General features: G+C 39.1%; 2 protein-coding genes across 2 annotated transcripts in view; one reads left to right on the forward strand and one right to left on the reverse strand.

The window, feature by feature from the left end:
• The window catches only part of Spta1 (spectrin alpha, erythrocytic 1), a 67,782-nt gene extending 57,717 nt beyond the window's left edge, over positions 1-10,065 (forward strand). The window contains exons 44-52 of the mRNA XM_032914675.1: positions 1,812-2,108; positions 2,800-2,912; positions 3,955-3,972; positions 4,842-4,893; positions 5,876-6,063; positions 6,963-7,016; positions 7,486-7,632; positions 8,313-8,457; positions 9,425-10,065. Coding sequence (XP_032770566.1) covers positions 1,812-2,108; positions 2,800-2,912; positions 3,955-3,972; positions 4,842-4,893; positions 5,876-6,063; positions 6,963-7,016; positions 7,486-7,632; positions 8,313-8,457; positions 9,425-9,550 — 1,140 coding nt within the window. The 3' untranslated portion in view covers positions 9,551-10,065. The remainder of the gene's footprint in view (positions 1-1,811; positions 2,109-2,799; positions 2,913-3,954; positions 3,973-4,841; positions 4,894-5,875; positions 6,064-6,962; positions 7,017-7,485; positions 7,633-8,312; positions 8,458-9,424) is intronic.
• A 2,142-nt stretch (positions 10,066-12,207) lies between these two features.
• Positions 12,208-13,149, reverse strand: LOC116910856 (olfactory receptor 10Z1). The gene has a single exon (XM_032914615.1). The coding sequence runs from the start codon at positions 13,147-13,149 to the stop codon at positions 12,208-12,210; it is 942 nt and encodes a 313-aa protein (XP_032770506.1).
• Between the last annotated feature and the right edge of the window lie 10,498 nt (positions 13,150-23,647).

Below are 23,647 nucleotides of genomic sequence, written 5' to 3' on the forward strand. Positions count from 1 at the left end.
TATAGAAAAATGAATGTAACTAGAAAATATCCTGAGTGAGGTAACCCAATCACAAAAAAACCACATATGGTATGCACTCACTGATAAGGGGATATTAGCCCCAAAGCACAGACCACATGAAACTCAAGAAAGACAAAGTGTGGATGCTTCAGTCCTTCTTAAAAGGGGAAATAAAAATATTCATAAAAGATATGGAGACACAGATTGGAGCAGAGACTGAAGGAATGGCCATACAGAGCCTGCCCCACTTGGAAATCCAGCCCATATACATACAGCCACCAAACCCAGATAATATTGCTGATGCCAAGAAGTACATGCTGATAGGAGCCTCATATAACTGTCTCCTGAGATGCTCTGCCAGAGCATGACAAATACACAGGTGAATGCTAGCAGCCAACCACTGAACTGAGAATGGAGTCCCCATCAGAATAGTTAGAGAAAAGATTGAAGGAGCTGAAGGGGTTTGCAACTCCATAAGAACAACAATACCAACAAATTATAGTTCCCAGGGACTAAACCACCACCCAAAGAGTACACATGGACAGACACATGATTCTAACTGCATATGTAGCAGAGGATGGCCTTGTTCGGCACTAATGGGAGGAGAAACCCTTGATCCTGCCAAAGCTGGAACCCCCAGTGTAGGGGAATGTCAGGGCAGGGAGGCACAAAGAGGTAGTTGGTTGGGGGAAACACCCTCATAGAAGAAGCTGGAAGGGTAGGATAGGGGTTTTCAGACAGAAAACCAGGAAATGTGATAACATTTGAAATGTAAATAAAAGAGTATTCAATATAAATAAATAAATAGCAAAACATTTATTTTAAATTTTTATTATAAGAATTCCACTCATCTATAACACATGAAATTCTCTATAGATTATCTGCCCATCTTGTTCGATTTCTTTCTTTGGGTTGAATTATTTTGGCATATAGATTACTAAAATTTGTATAGAATAGTTCTTCTCCCCAATTTAGATCGTCTTTTCTACCTAGTTTAAATTTGAATTACAAAAAAAAAAACTCATTGTAACAATTTCTCAGAAAAATCATGTTGACTATTCAATCAGTTGAGCCAAAAACATACAGTGCACTTTTAATCTGGAACCATCCTATTGTTTGCTGTTTAGATCAGTCCATGACATCTCTGCTTCTAGACATGTAAGTTCAGAGTCCTTGGAGCATGTGAGTGACTGTGGACAATGGTATAGGAGCAGGTATTTCATACACAGAGTGTCGGTCAGTATGTAGAAGATGGGTTTAATCAGTTAGGCTTCAGATGAGATCACAAGAAAGGTTTAGAAGGAAGGTGGGAAGGAGTCTTGAATTATGAGGGTGTGTTGTCTACAAAAGATGCAGGATAGAAAAGGAGACAGGGTAAAGGATAGAATAGGTAAAGGATAGAATAAAGTTGCTTGGTTTATTTTCATCATTTTTCTCAAATATTCACTCAAACACTTGTTTCTGAATGTTCCTTATGCCAGGCAGAACTTCTTCAGTACAAAGTTCAGAATAAGAAATAATGTATCTGAAAACTACTCTTATAACCCTTAGAATCAACAAGGACATTGTTAGCCAGTCCCTTTCTTCATCTATAAATTGTGAAGAAATTTCACACAATGGAAAATACTAAATCCTGGAAGTTCTGCAAATCCTTACTCATCCCACCTCATCATGGGGTCACTGCTAATTTTAGTCTCATTGGTTGAGATTGCTGCTCTGCAAATATTTGAAGACACTATTTTTATTCTCAATATTCTCCTCTCTTAAAGGACTTTGTCAGAAGTGATGAGGGTGTCTTTTTTTCCCTGCAGGCTGAGGAGCTATTCATGGAATTTGCACACAAAGCTTCAGCCTTCAACAACTGGTGTGAGAACGCTGAAGAGGACTTGTCAGAACCTGTGCATTGTGTCTCTCTAAATGAGATCCGGCAGCTGCAGAAGGAGCATGAAGCCTTCTTGGCCTCTATGGCTGGGGCTCAAGAGGATTTCAACCATTTATTGGAGCTAGACCAGCAAATTAAAGCCTTAAATGTGCCCTCCAGTCCTTATACCTGGCTAACAGTGGATGTGCTGGGCAGGATCTGGAAGCACCTACCTGAGATCATCAAGGTAACTTGAGATACAACCCAACATCTTCTGCCTACAAACAAGATGACCAGTGAATCAGTGTTGGGGGTGTTGAAAAGAATGGAGCTATTCTTTTCATTAATTAATTATTTTAATTAAGCTGTGGCAGAAGTCAAGCAACAAAACTGTCTAAAGGAAATTAGAAGGTGGACACACACATATGGCATATCTTCTGGTTTGTTGTCTTGTGGTTTGCTGGTAACTGAACAATTGAAGGAAGCAAAGAAGATAGATGGATAGAAAGATAGATAGATAGATACATACATACATATATATACACATATACATACATACATACACATATATAGAAAGATATAGGAAAGAGAGAGGTCGATGATGATAGAGAGAGATAGATGGATTGAGCGATAGATAGATAGATACATAGATACATACATACATACATATATACATACACATACATACACATACATAGAAAGATATAGGAAAGAGAGAGGTCGATGATGATAGAGAGATAGATGGATCGAGCAATAGATAGATAGATAGATAGATAGATAGATAGATAGATAGATAGATAGATAGATAAGCACATGGCTGCATACCTGTGGAAGACAGGTTAGCTTGGAAATAGAAATGTGCACCTATCCTTACAAAATGGTTCTTTTATGCCAAAGTCCTTCTATATGAACCAGTCCTGCTCTTTGTTACCTTGTAGGAACGGGAGCAGGAGCTACAGAAAGAAGAGGCTAGGCAGATCAAGAATTTTGAAATGTGCCAGGAGTTTGAACAGAATGCCAGTGCCTTCCTTCAGTGGATCCAGGAGACCAGGTAAGCTGTGCTTTCTTCAAACCACGCATGATACAAAAGAAAATATTATGTACTCTGTCCCCATCACCGTATTTTGGCTCTGCTTTATCTTTGTGTTAAACTACTTTCACAATCCCCTTACTGTGTTCCTTATTCTTTCCCACAATTTTTTATTTTCTTTTTGACATGCACACTTTCACTCTTATTGTGTATACTTACACTTCAAAACAATAACAGTCCTATGACTGCATGCTACATTGCACTTTATAAAATACTTCAACACCCATTATCTTAACTGTCAGAGCAACCTTGAAAAGTGCAGAGTGGATCTTAGTACCTCTGCTTTTAACCATGGAAAGTTAAAGTAGGTAAACTGTCTCACTCAAGGTCATATACGCATTTATTGACGTGACTGAAAACATAACCTACTGTGAGCACCCAATAAGCTATTATGTTGCCTGCCAACAAAAGCCATAACAAGGATGGAATGGTATAATATAGCCTAATTTCATTTATTATATGCAAGATGAGTGTGGAGATAATGTGTATTACATCTTCTGAGTAAATGACCTGGAAAAGGGGACACATAAAAAGTTTAATACGTTAGTATAAATGGTCAAAGTATGAAGATTATGCCCATTAGTAGATCACTAATGTGAAATTTTAAAGTTTAGTGTTGGCTGAATGGTCCGTAATTAATGCTTCTCCACTAAACCAAAAGATAAATTGCACCGTGTCTAAAAACATCTGGCAGAGGTCATGTGAATCACTGCCTCCTCCTCGGCCCCTAGCTTTGGTTCCTTTACATTACCCTGCCAAGTATGCTCCAGGCTTAGCCTGCAGATCAATATGGGTCTCCTTGCCCTAGAGAGAGAAGACTCCTACAGTCTGAGTTTCTCAGAGTACCAGAGGCTTTGAAAGCAGCCTGTGGATGTATAGATTCCTATGTGACCAAAACAGACTTTAGTAATCATCAATAAGAAGAAATGGAATCATTCATTGTACTAACATGTATTTTCTTTTTTTTTCTCTCATGAATGCTGATCCGGTCCACCATGCTCAGGGCTTATTTTCTGGATGGGTCAGTATTTTCAGTAACTATGTTTGTCTTGTCTTTAATGTTGTCCTAGACTAATTAGTTAAGAAAACTTTAGGGCCAATATATCATATCTCCTCAAAATCTACTAGGCCTAATTAATGATGTGGGGCAAGAATAAGGATTCATATTTTCTTCCAGCCCTGAACTCATACTACTGAATGTAGTGTAACTGTAATGCGATGCACTGTTCCTGCATTACATGACTGTCATGCACTGTACCATTCCAGTGATGACTGTAAAGGATGGAAAACGTGGGAAAAAAGACTAAACCCTAGTAGTTCTTCCCAAAATAGCGAGTGGTACCTCCCTCACATGTTAAATGTATAGAATAAAATCTGAAAATTCATGAGCAGTATTTCTATATGTTCAACCAATTATGGGCTGAAAATATTCAAAAAATTATCTTTCCTGAATATATAAATATACTTTTCATCATTCTCTTTAAAGTTCCTAACAACTATTTGCATCATATTGGGTATTATAAGCAACCTAGACTATATGCACATACTGCATGCCACATTTACATTTTGTAACTGCAACTTCCACTATGTTAGTAACCATAAAGACACCTATGGACACCAATAAATAGTCACCTTTGAGAGTAAAACTAAGGAAGATGTGTGACTCCTTCTAGAAAGAGTAGAACTAAATCTGGCTTTATGTTCCTTTTTATCTATCTAGAAAGATTGACAGAAAAATTGTTCATTAAAATTTGGCTTCATGAAACTTTATTAAGTCCATGTAACTTGGGAGAAGTAAAAACAATGAACTGCAGGAAGTTTGAGCTAACAGGTCTGTGAAATATAGATTTCTGTTACAACAAATAATGTTTTCTTTTGATTCTTAATTAGATCGTTGCTCAAGGAAACAGGAACTCTGGAATCCCAACTTGAAGCAAATAAAGTAAGTAATGTTTGTTCACTAGCTGAAAAAACTGCTTGAAATTTAAAAAGCACAAGGGAAAGCACTTAGAGGCAGCCTGGTTTTACATAGACATTACCCAAGGTCAAGAAGCCAAGGTTGTAGTCCTACTCAGATGTCAATTTGCAATGTCACTTCAGTGCATGTCATACAGGCCCCAGTTTACTTAATTTTTTGAGTGTCAGTTTTTACAACAATATATCTAAGATAATAAATACATAAAAGGTTTCTGGTGTGCTTAACTAAAAAAGCAGATACACATGTGCCTAGCCTATACCTGGCAGAATCAATGAATTTCTCTTATTAGATATAGGCAAGTATTATAACTGAATGCAGATCCTCTCCTGTCAACTGAGGAAAACAGTGGGCTAAAGAGCATTTCTTAGTCTTGTTTGCATTATTGTCTTTTTCTAAGATTAAAAAATAATTAGTTCAATATACATTTTCCCTAATGAGAAAAGAATAAGATGTCAGGTAGAACTAATCTACTCCATAACATTGAAATTTTCACCTGTCTCTCAGAGCTACTTTGCCCATTGACTCAAGATGCACAATTCTCCTTTGTCAGAATGCTTTGGAAAAATGTAGACATTTTTTACATATGTATACTGTTGCTTAGATAGTGACAGTAGCCCATCATCCCTGATGGTGAAGGAATATTGGAAGTGAGCACACTGAGGCTATTGGACGAGTCAGAGAATTAATTCCTAGTGAATGGACATAATTCACAGTGTAATAACTGGAGCTGGTGGGGTCTGAGGTACAGGACGACAAGCATCATTCACACAGATATTCTTCTCTTTTTCAAAGGGAGGGTTAAGGAAGGAAAATAGTTTTCCTGAGTTGTTCTTGTTATAAAGAGGATAGAAAGGCCTTTAAAATGAACAAATTAGGGAAAGTCAGCGTCTTATCTCCTATCTCTTGGGTTGTACCTGGTGGTTTGATTGACTGCCTCTTTTCCCAGAGGAAGCAGAAGGAGATTCAAGCAATGAAGCGTCATCTCACCAAGATTGAAGACCTGGGGGACAGCATGGAAGAGGCTCTGATCCTTGATATCAAATACAGCACCATTGGACTGGCCCAGCAGTGGGATCAGCTGCACCAGCTGGGGATGCGAATGCAACACAATTTGGAGCAACAGATTCAAGCCAAGTACTGGTTTAAACCCAGGGCAGGGAATGGGCCAGATGGTGTTGGATGTTGGAGTTTAATTAGGTTGGGCTTCAGGTCCCTGATAAAGAGCACTTTCAGAGATGGTTCATTTATCTATCATATCAATCTCTCTTTTCTGTTCCACACCTGAGCTACTTTTTTTTATAGCAGGGTCCACTGTGAAATAAGCAATGTGCCCCTGCCTCTACATGTACACATCCTCTTTAAAGACACATGAGTCCTCCATTCAGGATCCTTTTAACATTTCATAATCTTTTCAGAAGCTACTCCCTTTTATAAAATTCCATTTAAGATATAATATCTAGAATGGAACATTTAAACTGTGGACTAATGAAGCATAAAGGAACAAATTAATTTTCCTAAATTAAACCTATAACAGCAGCTTTATGTCTCAACAGTCTTTGGAAGCATTTTTCTGTACATTAGAAATTGACAATCATCTTCTGTAAATTACCTTGTTATAAATAATTAAACTTTTTCAAACCATTAAATTTCTTTTGAAGCGTTGCAATTTTGCTAATGTACTGGAAAGCAGCCAAAGAAAATTTGTAACTGAATGAATATGGCTCTGTTCCAATAAAACTTTATTCATAGGCTTTGAAATTTGAATTTCATGTCTTTCATGACTCATAAAACATTTTTCGATTGTTTTCATCTATAAAGAAGTATTAAAACCATTCTTGTCACAGGAGCTGTTTAGACTCAGGAAGTGGCTAGATTTGGCTCCTGGAGCATAACCTGATAACCTCTGAACTAGATAGATCAAATAATACATTAATATACAAATAATATATTAAAATTTTTCTACCTTTTCTATGTCATGTTCATTGATACTTAACTGTTTTATTTCCAGAGGTAATTAATTTTTTTTCTTCCAGAGACACCATAGGTGTGAGTGAGGAGACACTGAAAGAATTTAGCACCACATATAAGTGAGTATAAGTTCACAGTTGGCTGGTCCTTTGCCTTCTAGAAAATTCATAAGTTTACAAATAACTTCTCTCTCTATGTTCCTTGATCAGACCTCAGTGACGATCTAGTCTATGTATGCAAATTATCACCAGTACTGGATTGCTATAGCCAATTTTAATCATCTGTGAGATCCCTGGATTTTAAAAGTAAAACATGTCTTTAACACATCACTCAATTGGTGATTATGTTTGCTCCATGTAATTCAGCTGTTTCTGAGGGCAGAACAGGAGAGAATAGTCAACTCTTTGTGTTATTCCTACTGTTACTGAATTTAACAAAAAACACTCAGAGATACGGATAGACTTTCTTCTGTGTGTTCCAATAGTATTATGGCATGTCATTGAAGATGTAGTCAACATAGCAGAATTTGATCTTTTCTGTTTTAACCTGGTTCTCTCTTGAACTTGATAAAATGCTTTTGGTCTTCAGACACTTTGATGAGAATTTGACAGGGCGATTGACTCACAAAGAGTTCCGGTCATGCCTGAGAGGACTCAACTACTATTTGCCTATGGTTGAGGAAGGTGAACCTGAGCCCAAGTTTGAGAAATTTCTGAATGCTGTGGATCCAGGGAGGTAAGAGAAACCGGCTATGGGTTGGGGCTTAACTGGAGATGAACATAGAGGGAAGTGGTCCATGGAACAAAAAACTAACATAACTGAAAATATGCAAATAAGACACCTGGCAAGCTCTATTTTTTAAGATTGGATCAGAAGTAAAGGGCAATGTCCCCAACTTAGTCCCAAGTTCTACAGTTTTCTCAGCTGGTGACTATGTTTCTTCTGTGAACTTCAGCTGTTTCTGAGCGAGGGACTTGAAAGAAGAATTCACTCTTATTCATGGCCATGAGCTCTTAAGGAGAAATTAGTCGTTCAAAGGCCACAGCCAAAGTGGAGTTGTGTGTGCTTTTGGTAGACATGACAGAACTATGCACAGCTTAAGTTACTGTAAGGAACTAATTCTTTCTAGTTCTAAAGTTGAAGGAAAATAAGGGATTATTATCTGGGCTCTCACACTGACAGAAAAATCTAAGGAAACATGGATAATGACATCTAGAACCTAAGAGACTGAGTATTTCTCTATACAGTAGTAACGGGGTGTCAGTGTAGAGAGCAAAACCCAAGTGTCAGAGAGCCTATCTAAAGGAGAACTTTAGGAGATCTGGTTCCTTCTGCCCCGAGATACTATACAGGATGGAAGGGATATACTTTTCTTGTCTTCAGATGGTACAGTTCCTGCTCTGCTTCCCCCACAGGAAAGGCTATGTGTCACTGGAGGACTACACATCATTCCTGATTGACAAGGAGTCAGAGAATATCAAGACAAGTGATGACATAGAGAGTGCATTCCAAGCCCTGGCAGAAGGCAAGGCCTACATTACCAAGGAGGACATGAAACAGGTGGGGTTCCACAGTTGCGTCTCCTGTTCTGACACTATAGTCTTGGTTTGGGTCATCTTGGTCTTGGCTCTCCTCCAGCACTCCCACCCATATACCCACTGAATTGCCTGAGGCCTCCTCTTTCACAAGGCATCCCTTGTTTCATTTAAATTGTTTGCTTTTACTACTCTAGCCCCAAAATGTCTAGTGGTTCTCTACTGACTATTACAGTCTGTTCAAAATCTGCCACTCAATTTTTAAGCAGCTTATTGCCATTTCTACTGAATAAGACAAATAGAAAGAGCTAATTTCTCGATGTTTGTCAACTGTTGAATAGTAAAAAGTGAAAATGTATACATATACATATATATATATATATATATATATATAGTGCCATAATGAAAAACAGGGAACTTTCAAGAAAATTGGCAAAACTAGAAATTATTTCTAGGACTCAAAAAGCAATATACTGTACATTCTCTCTTACACTGGGACCCTAGATAATGATGGTTGTGTGCATGTATATAGGTGAGTATAGGCCAAGGAACTAGAAGGAGAACAAGAAGGGAAAAGAAGGTTTGAAAGGGACATGGGAACTAACAAAACACATGTGACATGTACGATGGAAGAGGACTGTTGGGGATGGAAGCGTACAGAACAGGAAGAGAGGTGGGGGAATAGAATGGGGGACAGAGAGATCAACAAAATCAAATTGTGTTTGAAATGCCAGAATAATGCAAAGATATGGACTTGTTTGGGTTTGGTTTTTATCAAAAATATCTAAAGAAAAGGATATGAAAAAAGACTTGGGAAGAAATTTTAATTAATTTTATTTTATTGGATGAAATAAATTTATGAAAAATTGGAGTGATAGGAAGAAGGCTGCTTCTCCTGATTGCTCTCCTTCTGTGTTTGGACAGATAGGGAGACCCATAGAAATAAGTGTTTGATTTCTGTAACTCTGTCTTTCTCTTCTCGTTCTTTTCAGGCTCTAACCCCAGAACAAGTGTCATTCTGTACCATACATATGCAGCAATATATGGACCCGCGGGGTCGGAGCCAACCTGCGGGCTACGACTACGTTGGCTTCACCAATTCGTTCTTTGGCAACTGACGGGCAGATTCTTATGTACCATAGAAGATCATAGTGTGGCAACATGTGATGGGAGAAAAGAGGCACAAAGAAGTGTGAAAGAAAAATATTGCTCCTGCTACTGCTACTGCTGCTGCTGCTGCTGCTGCTGCTGCTGCTGCTGCTGCTGCTGCTGGTGGTGGTGGTGGTGGTGGTGGTGGTGGTGTATGTGTGTGTGTGAGTGTGTGTGTTCCATTTATTGCAGGATTTAAAAATTTATCAAGTATATGGGCAGGAGTTCAAAAAAATGCTGTAAGATTATGTAACTAGTCTCTACTTAGGGTGGGAAGCTGTGTGTGTGTGTGTGTGTGTGTGTGTGTGTGTGTGTGTTCTGCACACCTTTAGTATTTTGCTGCATTTCTGATTATAGGATCAGTATTTTTAAAAATTAAATTTAACTAGAGTTATGCTTTTGTATTTTCAGAACCATTATTATTACTAAGTATATGCTGTTAATTATACTGTGAAAAGTACAATAATAAAGTAGACAAATAAAATCCAAGTGATTTACATGTTTTTTGCCATTTTCAGGAGAGATTTAGTTTTTACTGTTATAAATGTTTGTAATTTGTCTTATTCCATGAAGCAGAATCACATAGAGATAACACAACACTTGTTTTCTTCTTGTCCTGTTTTGATATTTCACCATGAGAAGGACTGCTTCTGCTCTCAGAAAGATACAATTGTGGCACGTCAGGGTCCCCTCTTGTTTCCTAAATCCCTAAATACTCTCTTACATTTTAATATGATACAAATAATGCTTTATTCATTTCTATCTTCTCTGTAGTCAGTAAAATTGTTCAGAATTTATGAATTAAGGAAAATTCAAGAAGCTACGGTGGTACTATATCTAGGTCTTCTCCGGACAGTTATGTTTCTTAGGTAACTTTGTTGCCTTGTGTGAAACAGCATTTCACAGATAGCTTATTGCTTGTGGATATTGCTCCTTATTTACTCTCTTAAGTGTCTCAATTCTTTCACTTGAATAGAAATTGACCCCTCCTCAATCTTTGGGAAAAAAATCATCACAGGATCCAGTTAAAATAATTATAGCTACAAAAAAAGATATTTGAAAATGACATGTAACCTTTTCTGTAACATTTACCTTAAGCCATTAACTACAGTGGAATATAGCAATCAGAAGATATCCCCAAAATGATTTTTCACCAGTGTCTAAATTAGTTATAAATAACCAAAATCTTTTTAACTGGCAGATTATGACATAATAGACCATCCACTTCAGTATAAGCTGAATAAAATTTTGCTATCTGCTTACATATCTCAGGTTATTTATTCTTCCATCTCCTGATAAGTCTGGTGGATCTGGAACTTAGATTTTCAAAGCCTTCAATTTTCTTCAACCTAAGGTAATAGCTAGGATTCCTTCCTTGTGTCCTTGATTCTTTGTTCTCTCTGCTGAAACTCTCTATCCTTCCCACTCATGGGCTAGTCTTTCAGTCCACAGATATCATTCTGCTCCATTTATTGAGCCCTGTCTTCTGCTTCTCAAAAGGATCATATTGAAGTGAGGTGTAGTTGAACCATCTTCAACAACAAAATTTCCCAGGCTAACACATTTCTCATTTGTAAGACTTTCACTCTCTCTGACCAACTTAGCTGTCTCTGTAACATATCCACAGTCTCTCACCACCCAACTTCTCTTATCTTTTCTGACAGTCCAAGTTAGTTTAGAACATGTTTCACCTGTTCTTTAGGAACAAGGATACTCATTAACTTAGGCATGAAGCTGTCTCAGATCCTCACCTACAGTAATCTTTCCATGGACTAAAAGCCAACATCATATCATTACTAGAAGTAGCAGGTAACATTCAGTAAAAAATGACTGTGACTCAAGTATAGTGACAAACTCTTTATCTATGTATGAAACCGTTAGTCAAACACAAAAGTATGTAATGAGAACTATTGTACAAATGATGACATTGAAACTGAAAACAGGTAAGCAACTTATCCAGCACAGCTAATTAGCTGAAGAGCTTGCTTTCACGCTCTTGCCAGAGGACTGAGAGAGTTCAACTTTATTTCTCCCTAATACACAGAATCATGTATGAAACACTGTACGTGGAAGGAACAGGCAAAATAAATAGCTCTGTAATGTACTCAGAAAGATAATAGGGTGCAGAGTGAGAAGCAAAAGCATCAACAAGGCTTCTGCCTACCCTGAATCTCCCAGACTACATGCTGAGTTTCAGACCTTGGGAGAATATTATTGATCAAATAGTCTCCTTGTGTAATCACTTTAAAATTCTCCACAATGCTCCTGGATCTTGACATCTTAGCCTTGAAGTTAAACACTCTGAAAGTCTTTCATCTTGTTTGACTCAGTTGGGAAATCAGTAATGATTTTCATGAATTAAGATAATTTCTATTTCTTAACTTGTTTTGATAATTAGGAGTGGCACCTATGAAACTGAAGGTGAATATTAAGATTTTGAGCTCACTGTGGGTTGAACACAGTAAATAGAGCAGTAAATTCTGTTTTATCCTTCCAAGCATCATGGGAGGAAAGGCAGGGGACGATGTGGGGTTTTGGTACAGCAGTTTTGTCAATTTTTTTGAAATATTTAGCCTACTAGGTCTAGGATGTGCTTATGCAAAGAAGAGTGTCTCAGGTCTAGCTTTTATCCTTTACCTAGTAAATTCCCCCGGAAAGCATTTCGCAGAGCTGTTTGCACAGCCCGATTCCTTAGACTATAAACAATAGGATTAAGGAGAGGGGTTGCCACAGTGTAGGTGACAGCAATAAGCTGATCCCTCTCAAGAGAGTAGCTGGCTTTGGGTCTCAAGTACATGAAGGAGGCACAGCCATAGTGAATAACAACCACTGTGAGATGTGAGGCACAAGTAGAAAAAGCTTTTCTCCGCCCCTCAGCAGAAGGGATTCTGAGGATTGCTACCAGAATATAGACATAGGAGACACTAATTAAGAAAAAAGAGACCAAGAGAACCAACAGACTGAGAATGAGGATTCCCAGCTCACTTAGTCTTGTATCCCCACAGGCAAGGCTTAGCACTGGAGGTGTGTCACAGAAAAAGTGCTGGATTTCATGGGAGCTGCAGAATGAGAGACGAAAAATGACAAGAGTCATTCCCATTCCAAAAAGGTATCCACTCAGGAAGGAGGTGCCAACTAGCTGGGCACAGACAGTGGGATTCATACGGCTGGCATAATGAAGTGGGGCACAGATAGCCACGTATCTGTCAAATCCCATGACAGACAGGAGGAAGCAGTTGGTACAAGCCCATGAAGCAGAGAAAAACATCTGGGTAGCACAACCCATAAAGGAAATCACCTGTCCTCCCATAACCAGGCCGGAGAGCATTCGTGGGATGATTCCCAATGTATAACAGGTCTCAGAGAAGGATAGAAAAGAAAGAAAGAGATACATGGGTGTGTGCAGATGGCTATCCAGTCTGATCACTATGATGATGAAGATATTACTGGTGATGGTGACAAGATACAAAGACAAGAACAAGACAAACAGCAGAAGCTGAAGCTCCCCGAAGCTGGAGAAGCCCAAGAAGACAAAATCATGCAAGCAGGTGGCATTGTTCTGTATCATTCTGAATGATAGTCCTGGCAATCCTATTGGTTCCTTCGACCATGGTAGTTGATGTATAGCCTCTTTAGATATAGGTGGTATGGGTTCTCTTCTCTTTGTACCTTTGGAAAAACACACATAAAAAAGAATCTTTGATTTAGTCCGCAATTAAACTTTAGAGACTTTGTACTGCATTTGACACAATAACTTATAGATCCACCACACATTCATGTATGTTATAGACAATCAATACATAAACTCCTATATGCCTATGTATATGTAGACAATACAGACACAAATGATTATATATATTACCAATTCAAGCTATGTGTTATACCTCTTCTATTAATTACCACACTGTAAATATGTTGCATCTCTATCTAACAAATGTACATAATTTACAGATATGCAAGTTTGATAACACGTGCAACATGTATTCATCTTTTTTTTTTTTTTGGTTCTTTTTTTTCGGAGCTGGGGACCGAACCCAGGGCCTTGCGCTTCATAGGCAAGCGCGCTACCACTGAGCTAAATCCCCTACCCCAACATGTATTCATCTTAACTTTATAGCTAAGGTTATACATTTAATGTTCATTGCCCATTAAAATGTATGGTAGAAGTGGAAAGATTATGGATGTTTCATAGCTAAGGCAAGAAAGGCTAAGAGATATAACTTTTTTGATGTCAAACAGAAGCAGGACTAGAAAACAGGTTTGTTGTGTTATAATCTATAATTTCTTCTTCATAAAAAGATTACCCTCTTCAAAACCTGTGGGAAAATTATACTAACATGTGTAGACTAAGTATCTTGCTCAATATAAATTGAATATATCAGTACAATCATTCCCCTTCAAACCATTCTATTCTTTTCAAATCAATTAGGCTGAGTGGAACAGAATTATTTTTCATTTTATCAAAATGCTGAACAATGAAGGAAGAATAGGAATTGGCAATGGCTGTACATCATGCATCTGTTATCCCAAAGATCAGCATTCAAGCACCATTCCCCACCCCCAGATTTGCTGTGAACAAAGACATAAGTAAGATCAGTCACTGTTGTTGAAGAAAAGAAGTATTCACTTACATGAAGAAGATCATAGTGGGACTGAGTTCTGCATTATGGAAGCCGTAACAGAGGCTGCTCTTAGAACACTGCTCTGCAAGAGTAAGACTTGAGGTCCATTTCGGAAGCTCCTGTTCTTAGCAGAGTGATGTCAAATGATACTAAGAAGTTTGATTCCTCCACTTTAGCCCCAGATGGTGAACCATATCTGCTTCTCTCCGAAGAGCTTCTCTCTCAGAGGATTCTGGTATCCCAGTGGGTGCTGTTTCAGGAAACACATCTAATTGTGGTTTTTATTACCAGTTGAGACTACTCTTCTGGGGAAAACAGTAGAGGGATTTGTGAACAAAGATAAGCTAACATCATAATTCAAGCTGCAATAATTTGTGTATCTAGTGTGTAACAAGTATATCATTTCTACATATAAAATCTCTTTTAAAACTCGAGTCAAGGAAGATAAGTCTAAATTACATTTTTGGGACAAGGAAATTGAATCCAGTCAAGTTGATATAACTCACTCGAGATCCCTTAATGAGGGACTTATGCTTTCAAATTTACAGAGAAAATAAATAATTTATAAAACATACTTAGAGAAAACAGGGATTCAAATATTTCTACAGTGGACTGAGGAGCTCGTTGCAACCATTTTATTTTGTGTCCAGTCTCAAAGACATTGGGAAGACCATCCTGATCTCTCTCAAGTCAATATATTCTTTTAACCTAATCTCTCCCTTGTTTGATGTGTATCTTTTAAAAAGTAGCATAACCTATTATGATTTCCTTTATTTTTCCTACAAAGCTGAAACATCTGTATCCAGATTTATATCCACTACTCACCATGTGAAGAGCATGACCCCCCACCTCCCAAAGTCAGGCAAGGGTAATCATTGCATATGACAGTTTAAAGATACAGGTTTCTTCAGTATGTTTTTCAGTGGTATAAAGCCCTACTCTCTAATAATGGAAGAAATACATGGTAACATGAGTTCAACATGAGAATGATTCAATTTTATTTTATGGATTAAATGATTAATATTAATAAAATGTTTAAATACATTTATGAATTTAGAATAATATTTAAGGATTATTATTATTACCTCTATTTTGAGAGTGAAAACTAAGGCAATGAAAAGTTAAATTTAATGCCTAAAATATGATTTTATGATAAGAAGCCAACTGATAACATAGTAGCAAAAGGATTCTAGAAGCCATAATAAAAATATTATATTTTCCACCCTGTTAGAAGGCAATGCATCCTGGTGACCACACTATTCTCTTGCCTGTTTTGTGTTCCTCTGTGCCCTTTGCTAGCAGCTTAAAATACTGAACCTTGGGCCTAGGGCAAAGCCTGCTCTTAAGACCTCCCTTCCCATACCTAGAGATAGCTTGACTCCCAGGTCTGTCAAAACCAGGTTCACAGGTGAGACACTCTCTACCCTAATACCTAGGCTAACTAGGACACTCAGGGGCCCCAGTGGACACAGGATGTATCTGCTCTGCCAGAGACACATCATCCTCAATCCACAGCTGGGCCCCAAAGCAGATTGGGTGTTCCAGCCACCATCCCCAGAGATAGCTCAACTCCCAGGATTTCCATCATAACTATGCTGGCAGAGACAACCTGACTCAAGAAGGCCCATCATAACCAAGCTGACAGGAGGGACATTAAGGCCAATTACCACCTGAGATAGCCAGATGGTGAGAGGCAAGTGCAAGAACATAAGTAACAAAACCAATGCCATTTGGCAACATCAGAACCCAATCTCTCACCACAGCAAGCCCTGGATACCCTAACACACTTGAAAAGCAAGATTCTGCCCTAAAATCCCATCTCATGAAGATGATAGAGTACCTTGAGGAAGACATAAATAACTCCCTTAAAGAAATACAGGACAGATCCCATCCCACAATGCCCTGCTCCCAAATTCTGTGGGAAAGAGAGCTGTATACCCAGAAGTGTGGACAATCCTGAGGACACAGGAGAGACTGCCACTTCTCCCCACCTTTGCCCACATCCCTGGCCTAAAAGGAAACTGCATGGTACCTCTGGACACAGGAATGTAGGAGCAGTCAGTGACTGGAGATCAGAGTTCAAGTCTGTGTCCAGAACTGAACTGAACCAGTCAAATAGCTCCCTGCACACAATTCCCATGGAGGAGAGAGCTAGACCCTCAGAAGTGCGGACACTGCTAAGAAATCAAAAGAGATTACACTCTGCCAACATTCCCCACCCAAGACGAAATCGCCTAGTTTCATCTATGCCATCTTGGCACAGGGAACCAGGAGCAGTCAGGGGCAGGACCCTTCCAGTTCCTGCCTGCTCTGAGAGCTGAAAGCCAGCCACCAGGAGGGACTACACACCTGAAAGTAGAACACGCTGTTCCCAGAACCAGCTGAAAGAAAAGAGGAAAACAGGTCTACAGGAGGGTCAAGCCACTGTCAAAACCAGCAAGACAAGTGAACACCAGGGATAACCTGATGGTGAGAAGCAAGTGCAGGAACCTAAGCAATAGAAATCAAGACTACGTGGTATCATCAGAGCACAGCTCTCCCACCAAAGAAAATACTGGATATCCAAACATGCCAGAGAAGCAAGATTTAGATTTAAAAATCACATCTTATGATGATAATGATGGAGGACTTTAAGAAGGACATAAATAATTCCCTTAAAGAAATACAGGACGACACAAGTAAACAAGTAGGAACCCTTAAAGAAGAAACACAAAAATCCCTTAAAGATTTACAGAAAACACAAACAGGTGAAGGAATTGAGCAAAACCGTCCAGGATTTTAAAATGGAAATAGAAACAATAAAGAAAGCATAAAAGGAGACAACCCTGGGGATAGAAAACCTAGGGAAGAGATCAGGAATCCTAGATGCAAGCATCACCAACAGAATACAAGAGATAGAAGAGAGAATGTCAGGGGCAGAAGATACCATTGAAAACATCGACATAACCATCAAAGATGCGTAAAGCACAAAACGTTCCTAGCACAAAACATCCAGGACCCAGGACACAATGAGAATATCAAACCTAAGTATAATAGGTATAAAAGAGAGTGAAGACTCCCAACTTAAAGGGCCAATAAATATATTCAACAAAATTATAGAAGAAAACTTCTCTAACTGAAAAAAAGAGATGCCCATAAACATACAAGAAGCCTACAGAGCTCCAAATAGATTGGACAAGAAGAGAAATTCCTCCTGTCACATAATAGTTAAAACACCAAATGCAAAAAAAAAAAAAAAAGAATATTAAAAGCAGTAACAGAGAGCTCTCTGCTCCCAGAACCTGTGGGAGAGATACCTTACCGCCTGGTCAGGTGGGCACTCCTGAGGCTGCAGAGCAGAAGAGACCACCAACACTGCCCACCCCTGCCCACATCCCTGGCCCAAGAGGAAACTGTATAAGGCCTCTGGGCTCCCGTGGGGAGAGGGCCCAGGTGAGGGCAGGAGCCCTGCCTGAGACACCGCCGAACCTGAAGGAAACAGACCGGATAAACAGTTCTCTGCACCCAAATCCCGTGGAAAGGAGAGCTAAACCTTCAGAGAGGCAGACACGCCTGCGAAACCAGAAGAGACTGCTCTCTACACACATTGCTGATTCCAGAGGAAAACACCGGAGGCCATCTGGAACCCTGGTACATGGAGGCTCCCGGAAGAGGCAGCGAGATCTTCCTGGTCGCTGCCACATGGAGAGCCCGTGGGCAGAACCCTCAGTGAGACGAACTTGAGCCTCGGGACCAAAGAGGAAAACACCGGAGGCCATCTGAACCCTGGTGCACGGAGGCTCCCGGAAGGGGCGGCGAGATCTTCCCGGGTGCTGCCACCCTTCGGAGAGCCTGGGCAGCACCCCGAGCGAACTTGAGCCTCGGGACCACAGGTAAGACCAACTTTTCTGCTGCAAGTGACCTGCCTGGTGAACTCAAGACACAGGCCCACAGGAACAGCTGAAGACCTGTAGAGGGAAAAACTACACATACGAAAGCAGAACACTCTGTCCCCAATACTGGCAGAAAGAAAACAGTAAAACAGGTCTACAGCACTCCTGACACACAGGCTTATAGGACAGTCTAGCCACTGTCAGAAATAGCAGAACAAAGTAACACTAGAGATAATCTGATGGCGAGAGGCAAGCGCAGGAACCCAAGCAACAGAAACCAAGACTACATGACATCATCGGAACCCAATTCTCCCACCAAAACAAACATGGAATATCCAAACACACCAGAAAAGCAAGATCTAGTTTCAAAATCATATTTGATCATGATGCTGGAGGACTTCAAGAAAGACGTGAAGAACTCCCTTAGAGAAACACAGGAAAACATTAATAAGCAAGTAGAAGCCTACAGAGAGGAATCGCAAAAATCCCTGAAAGAATTCCAGGAAAACACAATCAAACAGTTGAAGGAATTAAAAATGGAAATAGAAGCAATCAAGAAAGAACACATGGAAATAACCCTGGATATAGAAAACCAAAAGAAGAGACAAGGAGCTGTAGATACAAGCTTCACCAACAGAATACAAGAGATGGAAGAGAGAATCTCAGGAGCAGAAGATTCCATAGAGATCATTGACTCAACTGTCAAAGATAATGTAAAGCGGAAAAAGCTACTGGTCCAAAACATACAGGAAATCCAGGACTCAATGAGAAGATCAAACCTAAGGATAATAGGTATAGAAGAGAGAAGACTCCCAGCTCAAAGGACCAGTAAATATCTTCAACAAAATCATAGAAGAAAACTTCCCTAACCTAAAAAAAGAGATACCCATAGGCATACAAGAAGCCTACAGAACTCCAAATAGATTGGACCAGAAAAGAAACACCTCCCGTCACATAATAGTCAAAACACTAAACGCTCAAAATAAAGAAAGAATATTAAAAAGCAGTAAGGAAAAAGGTCAAGTAACATATAAAGGCAGACCCTATCAGAATCACACCAGACTTCTGCCAGAAACTATGAAGGCCAGAAGATCCTGGACTGATGTCATACAGACCCTAAGAGAACACAAATGCCAGCCCAGGCTACTGTATCCTGCAAAACTCTCAATTAATATAGATGGAGAAACCAAGATATTCCATGACAAAACCAAATTTACACAATATCTTTCTACAAATCCAGCACTACAAAAGGATAATAAATGGTAAAAAGCCCAACATAAGGGAGGCAAGCTATACCCCAAGAAGAGGCAAGAAACTAATCGTCTTGGCAACAAAACAAAGAGAAGAAAAGCACACAAACACAACCTCACATCCAAATATGAATATAACAGGAAGCAATAATCACTATTCCTTAATATCTCTCAACATCAATGGCCTCAACTCCCAATAAAAAGACATAGATTAACAAACTGGATACGTCAACGCGAGGACCCTGCATTCTGCTGCCTACAGGAAACACACCTCAGAGACAAAGACAGACACTACCTCAGAGTGAAAGGCTGGGAAACAACTTTCCAAGCAAATGGTCAGAAGAAGCAAGCTGGAGTAGCCATTCTAATATCAAATAAAATCAATTTCCAACTAAAAGTCATCAAAAAAGATAAGGAAGGACACTTTATATTCATCAAAGGAAAAACCCACCAAGATGAACTCTCAATCCTAAATATCTATGCCCCAAATACAAGGGAACCTACATACGTAAAAAAACCTTACTAAAGCTCAAAACACACATTGCACCTCACACAATAATAGTAGGAGATTTCAACACCCACTCTCATCAATGGACAGATCATGGAAACAGAAATTAAACAGAGACGTAGACAGACTAAGAGAAGTCATGAGCCAAATGGACTTAACGGATATTTATAGAACGTTCTACCCTAAAAGCAAAAAGGATATACCTTCTTCTCAGCTCCTCATGGTATTTTCTCCAAAATTGACCATATAATTGGTCAAAAAACAGGCCTCAACAGATACAGAAAGATAGAAATAATCCCATAAAGTATCGGACCACCACGGCCCAAAGCTGGTCTTCAATAACAATAAGGGAAGAATGCCCACATATCGTGGAAACTGAACAATGCTCTACTCAATGATAACCTGGTCAAGGAAGAAATAAAAGAAAGAAATTAAAAACTTTTTAGAATTTAATGAAAATGAAGGTACAACATACCCAAACTTATGGGACACAATGAAAGCTGTGCTAAGAGGAAAACTCATAGCGCTTGAGTGCCTGCAGAAAGAAACAGGAAAGAGCATATGTCAGCAGCTTGACAGCACACCTAAAAGCTCTAGAACAAAAAGAAGCAAATACACCCAGGAGGAGTAGAAGGCAGGAAATAATCAAACTCAGAGCTGAAATCAACCAAGTAGAAACAAAAAAGGACCATAGAAAGAATCAACAGAACCAAAAGTTGGTTCTTTGAGAAAATCAACAAGATAGATAAACCCCTAGCCAGACTAACGAGAGGACACAGAGAGTGTGTCCAAATTAACAAAATCAGAAATGAAAAGGGAGACATAACTACAGATTCAGAGGAAATTCAAAAAATCATCAGATCTTACTATAAAAGCCTATATTCAACAAAACTTGAAAATCTACAGGAAATGGACAATTTCCTAGACAGATACTAGGTACCGAAGTTAAATCAGGAACAGATAAACCAGTTAAACAACCCCCATAACTCCTAAGGAAATAGAAGCAGTCATTAAAGGTCTCCCAACCAAAAAGAGCCCAGGTCCAGACGGGTTTAGTGCAGAATTCTATCAGACCTTCATAGAAGACCTCATACCAATATTATCCAAACTATTCCACAAAATTGAAACAGATGGAGCACTACCCAATTCCTTCTATGAAGCCACAATTACTCTTATACCTAAACCACACAAAGACCCAACAAAGAAAGAGAACTTCAGACCAATTTCCCTTATGAACATCGATAAAAATACTCAACAAAATTCTGGCAAACCCGAATCCAAGAGCACATCAAAACAATCATCCACCATGATCAAGTAGGTTTCATCCTAGGCATGCAGGGATGGTTTAATATACGGAAAACCATCAACATGATCCATTATATAAACAAACTGAAAGAACAAAACCACATGATCATTTCATTAGATGCTGAGAAAGCATTTGACAAAATTCAACACCCCTTCATGATAAAAGTCCTGGAAAGAATAGGAATACAAGGCCCATACCTAAACATAGTAAAAGCCATATACAGCAAACCAGTTGCTAACATTAAACTAAATGGAGAGAAACTTGAAGCAATCCCACTAAAATCAGGGACTAGACAAGGCTGCCCACTCTCTCCCTACTTATTCAATATAGTTCTTGAAGTTCTAGCCAGAGCAATCAGACAACAAAAGGAGATCAAGGGGATACAGATCGGAAAAGAAGAAGTCAAAATATCACTATTTGCAGATGATATGATAGTATATTTAAGTGATGCCAAAAGTTCCACCAGAGAACTACTAAAGCTGATAAATAACTTCAGCAAAGTGGCTGGGTATAAAATTAACTCAAATAAATCAGTAGCCTTCCTCTACACAAAAGAGAAACAAGCCGAAAAGAAACTAGGAAACGACACCCCTTCATAATAGACCCAAATAATATAAAATACCTCGGTGTGACTTTAACCAAGCAAGTGAAAGATCTGCATGATAAGAACTTCAAGCCTCTGAAGAAAGAAATTGAAGAAGATCTCAGAAAATGCAAAGGTCTCTGATTCTCATGGATTGGCAGGATTAATATAGTCAAAATGGCCATTTTACCAAAAGCGATCTACAGATTCAATGCAATCCCCATCAAAATACCAATCCAATTCTTCAAAGAGTTAGACAGAACAATTTGCAAATTCATCTGAATAACAAAAAACCCAGGATAGCTAAAACTATCCTCAACAATAAAAAGGACTTCAGGGGAATCACTATCCCTGAACTCAAGCAGTATTACAGAGCAATAGTGATAAAAAACTGCATGGTATTGGTACAGAGACAGACAGATAGACCAATGGAACAGAATTGAAGACCCAGAAATGAATCCACACACCTATGGTCACTTGATTTTTGACAAAGGAGCCAAATCCATCCAATGGAAAAAAGATAGCATTTTCAGCAAATGGTGCTGGTTCATCTGGAGGTCAACATGTAGAAGAATGCAGATCGATCCATGCTTATCACCCTGTACAAAGCTTAAGTCCAAGTGGATCAAGGACCTCCACATCAAACCGACACACTCAAACTAATACAAGAAAAACAAGGGAAGCATCTGGAACACATGGGCACTGGAAAAAAATTTCCTGAACAAAACACCAATGGCTTATGCTCTAAGATCAAGAATCGACAAATGGGATCTCATAAAACTGCAAAAGCTTCTGTAAGGCAAAGGACACTGTGGTTAGGACAAACGGCAACCAACAGATTGGGAAAAAGATCTTTACCAATCCTACAACAGATAGAGGCCTTATATATCCAAAATATACAAAGAACTCAAAAGTTAGACACAAGAGGGGAGACAAATAACCTATTAAAAAATGGGGTTCAGAGCTAAACAGAGAATTCACAGCTGAGGAATGCCGAATGGCTGAGAAACACCTAAAGAAATGTTCAACATCGTTAGTCATAAGGGAAATGGAAATCAAAACAACCCTGAGATTTCACCTCACACCAGTGAGAATGGCTAAGATCAAAAACTCAGGTGACAGCAAATGCTGGCGAGGATGTGGAGAAAGAGGAACACTCCTCCATTGTTGGTGGGATTGCAGATTGGTACAACCATTCTTGAAATCAGTCTGGAGGTTCCTCAGAAAATTGGACATTAAACTGCCTGAGGATCCAGCTATACCTCTCTTGGGCATATACCCAAAAGATGCCCCAACATATAAAAAAGACACGTGCTCCACTATGTTCATCGCAGCCTTATTTATAATAGCCAGAAGCTGGAAAGAACCCAGATGCCCTTCAACAGAGGAATGGATACAGAAAATGTGGTATATCTACACAATGGAATATTACTCAGCTATCAAAAACAACGAGTTTATGAAATTTGTAGGCAAATGGTTGGAACTGGAAAATATCATCCTGAGTGAGCTAACCCAATCACAGAAAGACATACATGGTATGCACTCATTGATAAGTGGCTATTAGCCCAAATGCCTGAATTACCCTAGATGCCTAGAACAAATGAAACTCAAGACGGATGATCAAAATGTGAATGCTTCAACAAACTACCTTCTTTAAAAGGGGAACAAGAATACCCTTGGCAGGGAAGAGAGAGGCAAAGATTAAAACAGAGACTGAAGGAACATCCATTCAGAGCCTGCCCCACATGTGGCCCATATATATACAGCCACCCAATTAGACAAGATGGATGAAGCAAAGAAGTGCAGAAGTGTAGATCGCTCCTGAGAGACACAGCCAGAATACAGCAAATACAGAGGCGAATGCCAGCAGCAAACCTCTGAACTGAGAATAGGACCCCCGTTGAAGGAATCAGAGAAAGAACTGG

Source organism: Rattus rattus, chromosome 10, assembly GCF_011064425.1.
Source record: "Rattus rattus isolate New Zealand chromosome 10, Rrattus_CSIRO_v1, whole genome shotgun sequence".
In the NCBI taxonomy this organism is placed as follows: Eukaryota; Metazoa; Chordata; class Mammalia; order Rodentia; family Muridae; genus Rattus; species Rattus rattus.